The sequence below is a fragment of the Carassius carassius genome, chromosome 41, assembly GCF_963082965.1.
Source record: "Carassius carassius chromosome 41, fCarCar2.1, whole genome shotgun sequence".
Classification (NCBI taxonomy): Eukaryota; Metazoa; Chordata; class Actinopteri; order Cypriniformes; family Cyprinidae; genus Carassius; species Carassius carassius.
In genome coordinates, this window is record NC_081795.1 from 22,769,773 (window position 1) to 22,786,885 (window position 17,113).

The 17,113-nt window shown below is 36.7% G+C and overlaps 3 protein-coding genes across 3 annotated transcripts in view; 2 read left to right on the plus strand and 1 right to left on the minus strand.

Annotated features, from left to right (window-relative positions):
- Window positions 1-1,603: 1,603 nt before the first annotated feature.
- On the minus strand, window positions 1,604-5,310 carry LOC132122965 (guided entry of tail-anchored proteins factor 1-like). Its single transcript, XM_059533497.1, has 5 exons — window positions 5,061-5,310; window positions 4,265-4,430; window positions 2,468-2,535; window positions 2,233-2,347; window positions 1,604-2,073 (listed from the first exon to the last, which is right to left on the minus strand). The coding sequence occupies exons 1-5, from the start codon at window positions 5,148-5,150 to the stop codon at window positions 1,991-1,993; spliced, it is 522 nt and encodes a 173-aa protein (XP_059389480.1). The 5' UTR covers window positions 5,151-5,310; the 3' UTR covers window positions 1,604-1,990.
- Window positions 5,311-5,597: 287 nt separating this feature from the next.
- LOC132122966 (non-histone chromosomal protein HMG-17-like) lies at window positions 5,598-8,675 on the plus strand. Its single transcript, XM_059533498.1, has 6 exons — window positions 5,598-5,782; window positions 6,937-6,963; window positions 7,067-7,096; window positions 7,191-7,232; window positions 7,320-7,439; window positions 7,624-8,675. The coding sequence occupies exons 1-6, from the start codon at window positions 5,765-5,767 to the stop codon at window positions 7,678-7,680; spliced, it is 294 nt and encodes a 97-aa protein (XP_059389481.1). The 5' UTR covers window positions 5,598-5,764; the 3' UTR covers window positions 7,681-8,675.
- Window positions 8,676-10,013: 1,338 nt separating this feature from the next.
- Window positions 10,014-17,113, plus strand: part of LOC132122968 (bromodomain and WD repeat-containing protein 3-like) — a 35,474-nt gene continuing 28,374 nt past the window's right edge. The window contains exons 1-8 of the mRNA XM_059533500.1: window positions 10,014-10,299; window positions 10,403-10,461; window positions 10,555-10,584; window positions 10,799-10,858; window positions 11,560-11,710; window positions 12,350-12,445; window positions 12,812-12,972; window positions 13,065-13,286. Of these exons, the coding sequence (XP_059389483.1) occupies window positions 10,251-10,299; window positions 10,403-10,461; window positions 10,555-10,584; window positions 10,799-10,858; window positions 11,560-11,710; window positions 12,350-12,445; window positions 12,812-12,972; window positions 13,065-13,286 (828 nt within the window). The 5' untranslated portion in view covers window positions 10,014-10,250. The remainder of the gene's footprint in view (window positions 10,300-10,402; window positions 10,462-10,554; window positions 10,585-10,798; window positions 10,859-11,559; window positions 11,711-12,349; window positions 12,446-12,811; window positions 12,973-13,064; window positions 13,287-17,113) is intronic.

Consider the following 17,113-nt stretch of genomic DNA (forward strand, 5'->3'; position numbering starts at 1 on the left):
ATTTCCCCTTAGAGTTTGTAAACTTTAATCAATGTAGCACTGAAAAAATACTATGCTATTACATCATGTGGTTTATTTACATATAAATCATTTTCTGTTCTGACTAATATGTCTACTCAATATAGTTCTTACCCAAATGAACAAATAGACCCAAATACTTGGTACATGATACACACTGATGGTAACAATCAGTGGATGGTATTTAAGTATGAATGGGTCTTTTGACTAGGAAATGAACTCCAGATTGAAAAAAAAAAGATACTAAACCAACAAAAGCAACCACAAAACAGTATAAAACACAAAAACAATATATAAAAAAAAAAACCTTCTTAATTTTTGAGACCCCAGTGCATGATGGGAACAACAGGATCATAACTTCGATATTTACTTAAAGAAAAAGTAAACAAACAAATAATTCCAAGTTAACCATACTTATAAAAGTTCAAACTTTAATTTCTACAAGCTTAAATTGAATACTAACATAGAATTTTCTTTTTTAAATTCCCTGCATGCAAATTATTCAATGTAGAAACTACATATAGTATAGTAGTACAAATAGTAGGTAATTGTTTCAAAATCTTTGAGATTTAATTTGTACTTACAAGTGTAACCCATGTTTCGTTTTGTTTAAGGCCTTAGGGGTTTAGCAACCATTACAACAATACATTTAACACATTGCGTTGTACAAATAAATACAGTGGAAAGAGTATGCTTATGAATCCTTAGAAAATATCTAGATTTCTGTTAAGATTACACATACATTGTGGCAGTTTAACTTTCTCAAAATGTTATTTAGGATATTGAGTGATCATTGACAGGACAAGCTGGACAAATTAAGTGATCCCCTGTGTTACGATGTCTCTAAAGGCGAACCGGAGTCAATTAAGGAAATAAGATTTGAAGTGTGGGTTTGAACATGTGACCTGCCCTTTAAATGAAGGCACACAAAGCCTGGTTACTGATGGATCTATTCTTCTCAAAAAGATTGATGCGAACCATGCCTTGATCCCAATCTCTTAAAGACATTACAGCAATGCACCAAGCCGAAAAACACTGCACACCCATTGCTAAAGATCTGTTGTTCGTAAATCAAGTCAGACAACTGGTCTACAAATGTAGAAAAAGTCTGGACTGTTGCTATACTCTTCTTAGGAACGAGAATCCAGCAAAGATAACCGTCAGAACACAACGGCCAATCCTGAAAGAGGTAAAAAAAAAAAAGAACCCAAATACTGTGGCAAAAGACATTCAGAAAAACACTGAACACGGTTCATGAACTCATTTCTCATCTTGGTCCAAGACCATGTTCCACAGCACTTCTGGGAAAATATTCTGGGGGCAACTGAGAAAAGTTGAACCTTTTAGCAAAAAGCAAAGAGGGGCACTGCAAACCAACACTAAAACCTCTTCGCAACTGTGAAGAATGGTCGAAGGACCATCATGGTTTAAACTGATTGGTTAAATCAGACCAAACTGAAAAATCAACTCAAACATTCAGATATTTTCAAAGGGTTCACAAACTTATTTTTACTACTTTAAAGGCAAATAAAACACTATACACACCTTTTCGTTTCCATGTTCATATTTATTACACCGAAAAAACTAAAATCAATAAATACATTTATAACACTGACAAAAACAATATACAATTTAGGTACAAGCAATAAATAGACAAAATAGTTTGCTTTGCTTGAGATTACAACATAACCCATAAAAAATGAGTTTTGCCATTTGTTTAGGAATGTTATGTCAGCATCTACGAAATAAATGAAAATAAAAACCGTTAAAATGTCATTTAGAGAATTTGTAAACAATGAAGGCTAAAACCAATTTACTACACACTTAAACCACTTGACGAAACGGTGAATGGCATTAAAAAACAAACAGAACAATCAGTTTGGACCAATCACCACAAAATGCACAATTTAGACTGCTTTTTTAGCAAGTGGATTGAAACAAACCTGTACCGAAAAATTCAGTGACTGTGTAATCATGTTGAGTAACTGACAGCATGTAGAATGATGGCCACAACCTTGTTGCAGACAACTAGCCAGCATGTGATTCCAACACCACCTGAGGTAAAGCAGCAAAAAGCACTTCATAAGACTTTAAACTCCATGAAATTATATTTATTTCATCCAGACAAGATGCCAAGTTATTCACATTTTAAATCAATTTATCCTACTATCATTCCAAAATGGCAATTAAAGACCACTGGTGACTTGGACATACCTGCAATTCCAGAAGGAAAGGCTACTAGTCTCTCCAGTGGAGCAATCCATTTACTAGGCACCACCGTGACCGGGTCGGCATAATACTTTAATATGAGCGAGATCATGAGGGCCGCCTAACAGACAGCACAAAACAGAATAAAATGCCACCATGAGAGAAAATGAACAACTGATGCATACATGAATCAAACATCAATCATATCAAAGCACAAATTAAAAGATTCATCCTCACCCACCTGAAGAATGTAAAACACAATATTTACAATCCATTTCATTTTTGCCTGCTGTGAAGTTCTTGATTTGACTGTAAAAAAAAAAAAAAAAGAAAGAAAGATGATGAATGTAACCTGAACTTTGCAGAAAGGTAGATCTCCAGAAACCAAGACTGGACACCCCTAATGTGCATGAATGAGATCAGAGATAAAGTCAATGGGATGATTTTCAGATTCTCATTATTTCATGTAAATTATTAAGCACACAAGAGAAGTGTAAACTACATTTCAGGTACATTTGCATCTATGTTTAGATTCAACTGACAGATCAATATCATTCTAGACTATGGATGGCATATCTAATATAAAACTCTTTGAGGCTTAGATCATGTCTCTTCAGAAGACTGCACATAATTATCTTTGGCTGCAGTTCATAAGAATTCAAGCAAATCTTATTATTCTCCGTTTGCTTTTGTGTTTCTACCTCAGGATGCCCATCCTATCATAACTAGAGATTATGCCAGATTCAGTCTGGATCCAGCCTCTTACAAAGATTTTAGATGACCCCAACACCTGTGAAGAGATGACATCGACCCCCGCGAGGACCTCAGATGACGTCAACTCTGAATCATCATAAAAACTGCCAAATTTTACGTGAAGCTGCCTTGAAACCATATATATTGTGAAAAGAGATTTGCAAATAAATGTGAAATGGATTGAACTGAAACTGGATTATCGATATGGCATATTTTTACAGTTTTAATGGATGGACAGAAATCTCTCAGGTTTAAAGTATCTTCTTTAAGTGTTTCAAAGATGAACCAGACTCAGAGTGTGTTTGGAAAGATATGAGATTGAGTAAATGATGACAGAACTTTCATTTTTGGGTGAACTATGGATTTTACAAGTTATATATACACTATTCTCCAATAACTTGAAGGACAGCAACAGACAGCAGCCAAGCCATTTGTCTTCCTTCATGAATGCTGAAGCCGTTATCTGAAACCCACCTGCCATTTTCCACACTTGGCCTGAGACTTTGAATTCTCCACTGCAAAGTGAAGAAAATTTTGTTTTTTTATTAGTTATTCTCGCCCCACTATAAAGTGGAGAAAAGCAGTTTATATGCTTCCAGTGAGGTGTGATGGTGACTGTAAATATCTTAAAATTGCCCATTGCTTCTTGTTTTCAACAGAGCAATACTACACACGTCGTTTGCTATGCAATTTGCCTGTTTTGTGGGCTTCCTTCGGTGTTGTGCTGGTTAGAAAGCAATCATTAGTTGTAAAGTTAAGTTGTAAATTTAACATGTGCAAAATTGGAAAATCACAAAGCATTTGGGAATAAGCACTATTTCCATTCATTGAGTCAAAGAGAACAAAATTGCCACTTCCTGATAATCTGGCATTAAATATCACTAGGAAAAGTTAATGCCACTAAATGCAACAAATTTTATATGTAATAAATTATTTGTGCCTCAGATGAAACACAATAAATACTGTCATTGCTTTAGGTTATGCCTTCCCATAGCACAAAGTCACATTAATTTTTGATGCACTTGTAGGAATTTTCTTCGCAAAATCCATTTCCATCTCCCATTATTACCATTAATCCTTTTTCGCACAAGTCAAAAACCACCTCAAGCTAGTGTAACACTTTTTTGCGAATTAAGAATTATTTTTTTCTTCTTCTAAATTTGGTAAAAATGTACTCATTTCTGATACATTGTCTGATTGTCCTGATTACCACTTCATCAACCATTTTGCTGCACATGCTTGCAATGCACATACCCCTTTAAGAAAAGCACAAAATCATTTTTACCAAGAGTCTTCAGTTGATCGGTCATCTTGTTTATCTTGCGTTCCAGTCTAGCATATCTGGCAAACTCGTCCATCATACTGACGGTGGACATCTCCATCTTCATGTTTTGGATCTCCGTCCGCATCTCCATCTCTTGATCAGCATCTTTCTGGAAGATCTTTGACAGCTATGAGAACAAACACACAAGATCTTAATGTACATCTTCTCATTCATTTTAAATTGCAATCAAATTTACTCAAAGCTTTTACATTGACTATGACCAAAAAACTGAATCAAAAGGGTGATTTATTGACAAAGACTTGGAAAGGCAAAACATTACATTTGTTTAATAAACTCTGGGTTACAATTGCTCGCATTTTCATAGTAAGAATACTCTGAATGTATTATTTACAATTTACAATAATAACTATAATCTAGATAGACAACTAACCAGACATTAGCAAGCTTTGTCATTCTAAAAGTCAGATTGTTTTTTTGTTTTTTGGCGTATAACATGGTACAAGTATGTGATATGGTGTATCATATGAATAAATAATCATTCAGTGCCATTACATCTGATACCATGAAAGAAGTCCAGTGTGTTTTATTGGTTTGTAAAATATTATAAGCCCACATCAAACGTTTGTTTGGAACTATCAACGGTCCTCTAGTTGGTGTTTATGAATGAGTCTGACTTAGCTAAATAATCAAGACTTGCTGTGACTGTATCACAGACCATTTATGGCGTCACAATACGACTAATGTACGTTTAATATATGCTCACGCGTCCCTAAAACTCTTTTAAATCAGTACTTACAAATGAAGAAATGGACGGCAGCAATGTTTTGACGAGGTTGACCAGAAACACCGAGCTCAGTACAAGGAACCAGTTAAAACCGTCAGCCATTTTCTTTTAGCCAGCCTGATCCTCCCCCAATAATACACACACTTGCGCTGTTTTAACTGGTTCATTTTATTAAATGTTACAATATGCTTATATTATCTAAAAATATGCAACGACAGATATCAAATATCCGAAAAGGTAATGTTTATAAGACACCACGTTTTCTTTTCTTTCTTAGGCGGCGTGTTTCTTTGAATGCATTCAAATTATCTGAATATATAACCGATGCAATCAATACTGAATAATATATATTTACACGCTTCCAGAAACAATAAATGCAGAAAGTGGCGCCTATTAAAGTATATCCAAGCACATCTGTGATTGACTTCTGAAGCTATCCACACAGGTATCTTGCTTTGGTTTGAAATGTGGTTGGCAAGACGTTTCAGCCAATCACCGATGAGAAAGGGCGGAGCGTAGCTCGCATCAAGTTAGTGCTATAATGAAAAGCATATAGAAGGGGAGATCCAATCTGGTTTCAGCTAGTTTCTGTTCCGATAGAACGTTAATGCTTGCTTTAGTGTTTCCTAGTCCTTGTTTTTACACTTTACTTAGCGCATAAGTTGTTTTAATCGAATTCCTTTTTTGTTCTGAAAGCATACCAGCTTTACACAGCCATGCCTAAAAGGAGCAAAGTAAGTTCCAAAAATATTATTATTTTTTTTTCTATAGTATGGTTTTAATAGCATGCGATAATTACATATGCACGTCTCTAGGAAGTTTTATGTTAGTGTTGATCGCATTGCTGGATGTGTTCGTGTAATCTAGGACATGTGAGTCGGTGGCGTGAATCTGGCGCCTTTTTACTTGGAGCTGTGCTGTATTCCGTCGACTGCGAGCGGATATTTATAGAATAGAATAGAGCATTCTCGACTTTACTTTTACATTAGAATCGTGTATAGAATGCGCGAAGTAATGCTCAGACAAAGGGGTGTAACCTCGTAACGTTTGGTTACGTTATCCTTCATGGAAAAGAGCTTGTCCTGCAAATGTTTTGCTTTTAACCGCGGTCTTTTAATACCTTTATAAGCATACACATACAAAGCAGTCGAAGTTGTACATTTCATGACATTGTGGGTTTTTCCATTAAACCCTTGTGTAACTGTAAATACATGTGTAAGTTAGTTGTATGTTGTGTACGACTCCATATGGTTCTCGAACAGGACACACACACACGCACACGATCATACTATAGTCTTGAGTGTCATGGCCGCCTTTGCACTAAACACATTTGAAACCTTAAGTTATATTCGAACTAGTTTACAATCATTTCGTAATTCGGCTTTTACTTTCGTATCCCGCCTGAATTTTCTCACTTGACCTTTGAAATGTAACGTTACTTTGTAAAGTGGCTAAAGAAAGTTATCACCGACGTTATTTGTGTACTAAAGATATTAACTTCCTGTTTTCACGTTTCTGTTTGAATCTCGATGCAAACCTGGTGTATGTGAACAATGTGGGGTGTCGATATTTACTGTTTGCTCGTCGAAAGTGAATGGATTCTGTCTGTAGAGGCGGAGCTAGCGTTACTGTTCCCCTCCTTCAACTTAACCGCTTCAGTTTTTTATTTTTTTCACCACTTTTTCGCTATAAAATTAAGTTGAATAATAAATCGGTGAGTGTATAAGGAATGTATAACTTCGTACAGGACCCATGGTTTACCCCTCCCCCACGTTCACTTTAAAATGACATAATTGGCCATCACTTGTGGGGGGTGTAGGGGTACAATAACACACACACACACGATCTGTGTACACATACTAACAAGCTTCTGTTTCCTGTGGTACAGGCTAACAATGACACCGAAGCAGCTGGGGTAAGTTTGTGTCTGTTACACATACTGACAAATAAAACATTTCTGCATATAACTGTGATACTTATTGCCTTCTCGTTTTGTCCCTCATCAAATGAACAAACAGCCCAAGAGACGGTCCGAGAGACTTCAAGGTGTAAGTTGGTTTTGCCAGTCCCTCTGAAGACATAATTACACAATTACCTTTTTATGAGGCATATATATAGCTTACGCTGAACTCTGTTTTGCAGAAACCCCAAACACCAAAGTCTGAGCCCAAGCCAAAAGTGAAGGTAAATCAGTTATAAAAATAAGATTTATTGCTATTAATAAATATTAGCGGATGTGGCTCACTCATGTATTTTTCGGAAATGTTACAGAAGGCACCTGCAAAGGGCAAGAAGGCCAAGGAGGTAGAAAAGGCCAAACCTGAGGAGAAGAAAGTGGACACAGAGACTGAGGAGAAATCTCCTCCGGAGAACGGAGAGACCAAAGATGAGGTAGTGAGTCATTTTATAATTAAGTTTGAATAATTAACCTATCTTGGTCTGATATTGTATTGCTTCCATTATTTGGCCTTTTATCTATTAGTAGTTCAGAGTGGTAGGTGTAGATAAATGTCAGTCGGGGATACATCTGTGCCTATGTCTGTTGAAAACATTTATTGGTTTTGCTTTGTTATAGGTGGACAATGATGAAGCAGGAGGCGAGGAGGAAGAGAAAGACGGAGCTGCTAAATAACATTAATAATATTTCAGCAGAGCTCCCATACCTCTTTTCTTGTACAATACAGAGGAATATTTTTATTGACTATTTTCTAAAAAGCAGTCTTTTTTGTTTTTGTTTTTAGTAGTTCAATATTAGCTCATTTTATAGACCACATTCAAGAGAAAACCCTTAGAAAGGGGATTCCCTCTTTTCTCACTACCCCCCCCCCATTTTTCCTGAAGTAGAATTGCAGTCATGAAACGACCTCCTCTTGTTATTATTATTATTTTTAACTCTTTCAATGTTTTTACAAAAAGGGAGGGGAGTGCAACAGGTTGAGATGGATAATGTGTGCCATTTATAAAGATTAAAAAATGAAATGTCTTAATGAAATGTCTTAAGGCTTTCAATTGAAACTGGGAGAGTTTGCCTGAGATAATGACATTCCCCAGGCAATATGAGGGATACCTTTATATAGCCTGTGTTGTATGGGAAGGGGGTTCTGTTAGAAAATGCTTTGTTTTATTGTTTCTGGGGGGTTGGGATTGATTATAAGCTGTATTCTATGAATTGAAACCTCTTTATTCGAACTGTTTTCTGAATCAACAGCTTAGATTAATGATCCTGCTCACTAGTACTGGAACACTCATCGGATGTGTGATTTACATTGACTTTTGTCTTTGTGTGGTGAAAGCATTGCAATAATGTTGTATAGCTGCTGTGAAAAGTTTTTCATAATTTCTATATGCAGTATGTGATGGTACTTTAAGTGGATGAAAAATGGAAGTGTGTGTGTGTGTGTGTTAGCAAAGCTAATGAAAGCTGTGTTACAGTGTTAAACATGCAGGTTATACAGAAAATTACTGTAATTTCATTCATGTGAACATGCCAGAAGTATCACTCAAGGTTTTAGGTTAAAAGTACACGTGTACAGTTTCTTTTTTTATTATTAACTTTTTTTATGTATTTAGCTGTATCTGTAATGATTGGAATGGCATACAAATAAAATGGTTGTAATTTCACCTTGATATTTTGCCCTTCTGTTTTCCTTTCTGTGATTAAAAAGAACACTAGATAAGATCTAAAACGGATCAAAATTTCATGTGGAAGAGAGAGCTAGAAAATTAATGGTTCGTTGACAATGTTAATATGTGAAATACATTAAATAAAATCAATGTGCTTGACAATGTCATTACTGATAATGTAATATCTTGCCATATTCATCTAGTTTTGGTGTACCATTGGTTAAAACGTTTAAATATGCTGCTATTAAAAAGTTTGGGAACAGTAAGATTTTATACTTAAAAATATAATCTATGTGATGAATTTTCAGCAGTTATTAAGTCTTAAGGGTCACATGATCCTTCAGAAATTTTAATATGCTGATTTATTATCAATGTTGGATATACACTACTGTTCAAAAGTAAGGGGTGAATATTTTTTTGAAATAATACTCCGAGCAAGGATGTGTGGGAAGTGCTAAAAAGTTATAATAAATACTTTTTATGACAATTTATATTTTAAATACATCAAAAGGATGTGGAATCAATTTGTATTATTTGTGAACTATCAAAGATTCTCTAATCTTATATATATATATAAGGAGATTATACAATTATGCATTTTAATGTGGTTTTAGGGTCTACATTTTTTGAAGCTTTTAATATCTTCTTGCAGTTTAAATATAAGTTTAATGTAAAATTGAACATACTTTTATACCCAACTTTATATAAAACTTTATATTGTGTGATAATATAGTTATAAATAGTATGAACTGTATATGTTTTATAATTTGGACCCTACTAACCTTATTTTGTAACATATTTTACAAGAAATGTATGCTTGCTGGTGCTAACTCTTTAAAAGCACTTATTATTTAAATGCAAAGTTATACATTTTAAGTGTTTTTATACTTTTTGGGGCCACTGTAACTGCTTTAGTATTTAAAGGGGAGAAAATAAGATAAAACAAAAATACTTTAATTTACAAGTAAATTTACTGATTTTGATCCCACAGGATTTGCGCTTTCTCTGTCAGTGGACAAATTTGTGTAAATCCAGTTAATTTAGCGCCTTTTGCATAATATGCATAACGTAATTCGACATGCATTTGAAATTTATTTAGCGGTGGGCTTATACTAGTTGTGTGCATATATTTCAATATTCAAAACGTCACGTTCTCACAGACTGATTTAGACAAAAGAAGAACGGTTCTACTGTCGCCATGCGACATGTGACGTCATGAACCAGCCGTTCGAAAAGGAACGCGAGTTTTCATTGTTATTCGAAGATTGCAATACACGTTTCGATTTACATTCACGACTTGCACAGGGTGCACACTGAATTTCCAGACTTTTAAATATCCGCGTGGCTTCTGTTTTGCTGAAGAAGACGAGGAGTTCTACCCCCTCCCCCTGTTTCCGGCGTTCTGGCGGAAGTAGGCTATGAGCTCAGGCCCCATACTTCCAATGGCGACCGAAAACTGGCCGAACAGAAAGCGGGAGCAATCGTGGAGGGCTACGAAGCGTACAGTCGACATTAAATAATTATATAATTCACCAACTACACGTAAAGTTCGTCTCCAAACACCATATTCTTTGAGCTATGGCCGATACTGCAGCCAGAAATGGGAGTATTTCACCCCTTGAATCGGGTAAGGCTCAAAAAGTAACATTAAGGAATATTATCAAGAGGTACTTTTCTAGTTTCTTCATCTTAAATCATATAATAATCGGTCTCGCGGTGTCCTTTCGCAGAGTTATATTACATGATCTCGCGCTATTTGAGCACAGGGCCGTGTCGGAAAGCGGCCGAGGTGAGTTGTCTTCAGTCCTCGAGACTTTAATACGAGTATTGTGTTTATAATGATGCTCGAGCACTGAACGGAGCTCTTTCTCATCTGTTGCAGGCTCTTGTGTGTGAGCTGGAGGAGAACCAGGTGTGTTGCTCGATTACGAAGTCTTTATGTTCGTCCGTAGTGTGTATGCTTCCCTGTTGGATTTAAACATGGATTGGGCACTATACTACTTTTTTATTATCGCTTGCCTTGGACTTGTTTACATTTTCCTCTAGTGTTTTTATTAAGATAACTTGGCATACGTCGAATTCCTTTCGACATTATTGACCCGGCTTATTTATTTATTTATTGATAGCTCCTTCCCCGTCGGTTGGATTGGGAAGGAAATGAACACCCTCGATCTTATGAAGATTTGGTAAGTGTTTTGATTTTGTTTCTGGAGCATGTGTTTAATTTTCGCATGTGTTCTGTTTTGTGATCGGCTTTAAATTATAAACATCTCTTTACCCCCCCTTGTATTTGTGATATAGGTGTATCATATTTGACAGCTTGGTTTATTTACATTGTAAAGCAATATTATTAGCAGTTCTTTGGGGGTTCTTCTGTGTTTTGACTGCTTCCCTATTATTTAGTGCTGTATTGCAGTTAGGGTGGGGCCTCGTCGGGTTGCAGCTACGTCATGCTGTGAACCGTCCAATCAGACTTCGGGACTCGCCGTCGGCTTTTTATTTTGCATGTGACCAGCGCTCTGATTGGCTGATAAAGGGACCCAATTTACATAAACTCATTGCACTCTGCCACATGAGACAGGCTTTTATTTATGTTTTCCTGAAGGGTCCAGACCATTGTCAGTTGCCTTTTGGGTGTTTTAAGTGCTTAATTGTTACAGATTTAACTATACAACTACTTAAAGCCTGCATTTAGACAAATCTAGAGATCTGATGCATCCACATCCACTTGGAACAACAGAAAAATGGTATTACTTTAGTTTGCAGTAAAAACATTATCACTTAATAGCAGTAAGGTATTGCTTATACATATGTATTTATTCTTATTATTAAAATTTTCACTAATGCATGACATAATGGAATTAAAGGATCCCTTATTCTTTGTTAGGTTGAAGCGAACAGACACATTGCACCAGATCACCTGTTGCAGATATGCAAGCAGATCGGTCCGGTTCTGGACCGCGAGGTCCCGTCTGGTGTGCCAGGAGTCCACTCTCTACTCGGGGCCGGGAAACACTCTCTACTGCGAACGACGAAAGGTGAGCTTTCAACCCCTGCTGCCTTATGTGTTTGTAAAGCCTCTTTCAAACTGCGTTTCCGGAAAATACACGTGTAATGTGTCCCGGCAATTGTTCCCTGGTCACTAGATTTTGCACTTTCACATTGCCAGTGATTACCCGGAATATATGTGTGTGTGTTCACACACAAAACCGTAAAGGTCCCGTAAAGACATGTGACATCTGGATCTGACGTGTAATGTACGAGTCGGAAACGTTAGGCGCGTTAACTTTCACTTAAGCTGGCGAACGATCTCAGCGTCAGCGTGGATAGTGAGGAACTAACTGATATCTGCTTCATTACAGTTTGCACATATTTTTTGGTCGTGAACGTTGATCTGTCGCCTTAACACCTAGTAAAAAAAGTTGTGCGATAACGTGCGTCATCAATACGACACAGCCTTTACGACATTAGTTCTGGCTTTTGTTCACACAGAGCTCGTTCCGGGACTGAACCCGGCAATGTTACTAGGTCCCCGACCCGGGATCAATCCCGGGATGCGTTTGCGTTCACACAGAAGGTGACCCGGCAATTTTCTGGGTCCAACGTGCAGTGTGGAAGGGGCTTATGTTATCCAGGTCTAAATGTCACCACTGTCTTCCTTCTCTCAACTTCTCTAGACTGTGGCAGTAGCAGAAGGAAAGCCTCCACGTTCGCGGCCCTTCATAGAGGGAGACCACCAGAGAGGCCTTTAAGCTGCGGTGATGCCAGCATTGGTAAGCACCTTCAATGGTGAGGTTTTTTGGTTCAATTTAGTTTTCTTTTCCTGGCTATTTTTACAGGCTCAAAGTAAAAAATACCAATGTTGCTGTTCATTTTTTTTATTATTATTATTTATTTATTTTTTTAAATGGTGCATTAATTGTGTCTGTTTAAATGCTCCGTTTCACACCCCATGAATGTTGATGGCAGATGATTCAACTTGACACACCGCAACTGAATTAACGGCATAAATGTAGCATAGGCCCATGGACTGTTTCCTCTCACTTTGGCTCCTAGCCACCCCTGGTCCCTGTTGGATGTATTTGACTTGTGTCTGAAATGTTGAGCGCTCTGAGTGAATTTCCTCTCTGTGGTTGTAGTGGAGGTGTGCCGAGGCAGAGAGCTCACTGGAGCTCAGCGCTTCAGCTCTATCAACCCTGTCAGCAATTATCAGCACATGAAGATGCACAGGAGGATCCTGGGGCATCTGTCTGCCGTGTACTGTATCGCCTTTGATCGTACAGGATCCAGGATTTTTACGGTGAGCATCAGAATTGTTTTGGAGCTCCCTCAGGCTCATCTCTTGGTCTTTGCGGTCTGACACTTGGACTCTGTTCATTTCCTGACCCTCAGGGTTCTGACGATGCCTTGGTGAAGATCTGGTCCTCTTTCGACGGAAGGCTTCACTCCACTCTCAGAGGACATTATGCTGAGATATCAGACCTTGCCGTTAACTTTGAGAATACCCTTATAGCGGCCGGGAGCTGCGACAAGACCATTCGAGTCTGGTGCCTTCGTACTTGTGCCCCGGTGGCGGTTCTGCAGGGCCACAGTGGATCTATTACCTCTTTACAGGTGAGAGTGCTCTATGACTTTAGCTTCCTTTTCCTGTTTCGTTTTTTTTAAGGCTAAATCAGTGTAGGAGTTTGGCAAGTGAATTTATCGGCAATATGTCTAACCAACGCCGCATGATTCTTCAGAAAAGATTCTAATATGCTGATTTACTGCTCAGGATATCTTTCTTATTATCAGTTTTAAAAAGGATTTTTGACATATAGACTCGTTTAGAAATACGTAATGTTGCAATATTTCTACTGGGGGAAAATATCACTTTCCACAAAAATATCTAGCAGCAAAAACAGTTTTCAACAGTTAAAAATTATAAATAAATATATCTCAGCTTGCACTGTTAGGCCAAAAATGCCACATCAGAATTAAACTGTGCTGCATTGAATGGTGTTCATGATGCAGAATCTTGGTTGTTGTTTGTTTCCTTCAGATATTGCTTTTTGCTGTTACAATATATGTGAAGGCTCAATGCATGAAATATATTGTAATTGTGTATATCTAAAAGTGTTTTATTTTTTTGCAATATTTAAATTAAAATGTTATTTCTAAATCAAAACAAACTTAAAAAAAATAAAAATAAAAAACCTCCTGTATACTGCATAAAACATGGATTATCATATGTCTACTTCAAAATTATTTTGTGAGAAGTATAGTTTTTCTTATTTCTTCCCCAAATAGGATGGACTGGCCATTATTGAATGCTGTAAGCCCATGTAATGTCTGTTACTTCTCCACATATGCATCAGGGAAATCCTTAAAGGGGTCAAATGTTGCTAAAAAGAATTCTTTTGTCTGTATTTGGTTTAATGAAATGTTTATACGGTTTAAGGTTTACAAAACGCATTATTTTCCACAGACTGTACATTATTGTTTCTCCTCTATGCCCCGCCTTCTGAAACACGTAGATTTTTACAAGCCTTATCGTTCTGAAAAGCGAGGTGTGCTCTGATTGGCCCTCTATCCACTTCATGTTATTAACCAAATGTTTCAAACATCTGACTGATGTTACGTCCCTCTACATATACTGTCATAATACATATAATCTTTACATATAATCTTTAAGATTAGCAACTACTTAAACTAGTAACAAAACATACTTACAGTAGCTGATTCAGAAGCGCCAGTTTCTCGTAGCAAAGTCAGAATGACCTCTTCTCCAAGGTTCACGAAACGGTCATCCATAAAATACGTTGCTGTTCTGTTGTAAGTAATCTTTATGATTCCTAAATTATCTACTTTTGGAAGGCCAAATAAAGTGCTTTTACTTTCGCCTAGAAACACACAGCATGTCCCTGACCTGGCTGCTTCAACACTGTGTTACTGAAACCACGCCTTCTTTCTTTGTGTGAACATTTGGGCGGCATTACGCAAATGTTTCCACATAGTGACGTAGACATGTGAGGGCGTGAACTAGGGTTTAGACAGTGAGGAAATTTTCCCACCGGTTAATCGTCGTGTGACACCGGTAATACCATATCACCGTGGGGGCGGGGCATTCCCTTCTTTTCCTTGCTTACATCGCTTTTCAAATAGTGGCAATTCGTCATAAAACAATTGTTCATTTTTAGTTTGTTTGAATTTTCTCTGTTTTCCTTTCTCTCCTTCACTTTTAAATAGCTTAAAAACATAGTGCTCATTTTACTTTTAATTTTGAATTAGTGCCAGTCTGGCATCAATTGCTTGAATGCAACAACAAAATACATCAAACTCACTTTAGCCTATATATACATATAACTTTTAACAACAAAACAAATAAAATACACCATGCTATAGGGCAGGCTATGCCTAATATAAAATGATAAATAAATTGCATAAAGTTTAAATAGGTATACATATAGGCTAAGTAAATCTGTATAATATAACTAAATAAATAAGAAACATAGAATGTTTATTAGCAAAACGAAAACTTGGAGACACGGAATACAACTTGATGACAAATAAATTAATGACACAGTTTAAATAAAGTAAAAATCAGCAAACAATGTGGAACCAATTAAATAAGAAACAAATGTTTACAAAAAACTTCCAGAATCACCTTAGATAAACTGCAAAAGTCAGCAGGCTTTTCAAAATCCAACATTTTGTCAAACACACCCTTTTTGCATTTTGTCCCGAAACGAATCATCGTCTTGTCTGTCTCACCTCACTGTTGTCAGTCAACTGGAGTCAGAATGAAATCTGATCGGTGAAGAGACTGTCGTTCGGCACGCTGCATTGAGCAGCTGCATTCAGTTTTTAATTGTGGTGTCTGTTCTTTTACCCAACTATAATGATTTTTTTTACTACAATAAATCCAGAGGACGGTGGGGGTCGGTGCCGCGATGAGTATTGCAGCCTAACACCGGTAACACGGTCAACACAGTCTATCGCCAGTGTTGCCAGATTGGATGGACGATTTCCAGCCCAAAAGCTCACAAAAACCCGCCCACTCCAACAAAAAACCGCCCAAAACTTTAACAAACAAAATAATGTGATACAACATGTCAGTCAAAGGTGTTAAGAGCCATTTTAACTCCTTAAAACTAAATAATAACGTTAGATAAATTTCCCATGGATCAAATGGTGGCAAATAGCTAAAGACAATTACCGAATATGATTAAAATAGATTATGCAAGCAGTCACCTTCAAAACATTTGATTGATTTACAATTGATTTACCGATACCCTCCAAAAAACATATGCATCATTTTCAATGTCAACAGTCAGAATGTAAATGCATAAGTGTCCAATATAAGTGATAGGAAAAAGCAACGTAATTAGGTATTTCACACTTGTTTATGCACACATATAACAGTCAAAACTGTGTTGTCATTCATTGATAAATACTGTGAACATGAACATTAACAACAACAATAATAATCGCCATCCGAATCCATGAGTTTATCACTGAGGTGGTATGTAAATTTATTTTCACAGCGGTCCACATGAGAAACAATACCGCCCTATAGGGGCTTTAGTCTTTTGTGAAGTTCATATTGTAGAACATTACATTTGCACAGTCAAAACTAAGAAGATATACCAATCTGTACTGTTTAAAAGATAAAAGACAAGATCGTTTAGATATAGATTAGATATAAATAGATTATGTTATAAATTAAATAATTTAACTGTGCTCTATTTTAGGAGTTGCAGTAATATTAGAGTCTTGGTGTCATCTTTCCCTCAACAGGTGTTATTCACGTTTTGAGTGTTAAAACACTCTCCCACTCTTTACCATGTAACATATATTTAGGCATTATGATCACTCATACAGTTCATACATTTAAAATTAGATCCGTTATTGCTCATGAAGTAGATCACTAGTGATTGGCTAAAAGTACGGCTGCGACGTCCACATCATCATCAGCACCTCTGCACTGCAGTTTATAACAACATGATGACTTTTCGGATGCAGTATATGCACACTTGACCTTGTTTGTTAGCCAATTAGCAGAGATGGGACCAAGTCACACATGTGCAAGTCTCAAGTCTTAACCTTCAAGTCTCAAGTAAGTCCCAAGTATTTTTTTCTTGGGCAAGTCAAGTCAAGTCAAGTCACAAGTTATGTCAAGTCAAGTCCTGTAGTAAGTCAAGTCAAGTCACCTTATTATTGTAATTTTACCTGCAGAATCTGATCTTAATAAAGTTAAAAGACAAGATATAAGTAACAGTAAATTAAAATAATTTGGATTTGCATTGTAAATACTCATGTTCAGTAAAATACATCATGGAATCAAACAAAATTGTAACTTCATAAAATAATTTATTTTTCACTTCTGCCAACAGAAATGTTTTACATTTTCAACATTGAGTCCATAAAACAAATAACAGCTAAACATCCAACAGACTCCTCTC

Bases quoted from the DNA above. Each gene is read 5' to 3' on its own strand.
- LOC132122965 (XM_059533497.1), bottom strand. From the start codon at position 5,150: ATGGCTGACGGTTTTAACTGGTTCCTTGTACTGAGCTCGGTGTTTCTG. The intron at 4,431-5,060 runs GTAAGTACTGAT...TTGTTCTCATAG, and splicing joins TGCCGTCCATTTCTTCATTT to CTGTCAAAGATCTTCCAGAA. The intron at 2,348-2,467 runs GTGGGTGAGGAT...GCTGTCTGTTAG, and splicing joins TTGTGTTTTACATTCTTCAG to GCGGCCCTCATGATCTCGCT.
- LOC132122966 (XM_059533498.1), top strand. The intron at 7,097-7,190 runs GTAAGTTGGTTT...TCTGTTTTGCAG, and splicing joins GGTCCGAGAGACTTCAAGGT to AAACCCCAAACACCAAAGTC. The intron at 7,233-7,319 runs GTAAATCAGTTA...GAAATGTTACAG, and splicing joins AGCCCAAGCCAAAAGTGAAG to AAGGCACCTGCAAAGGGCAA.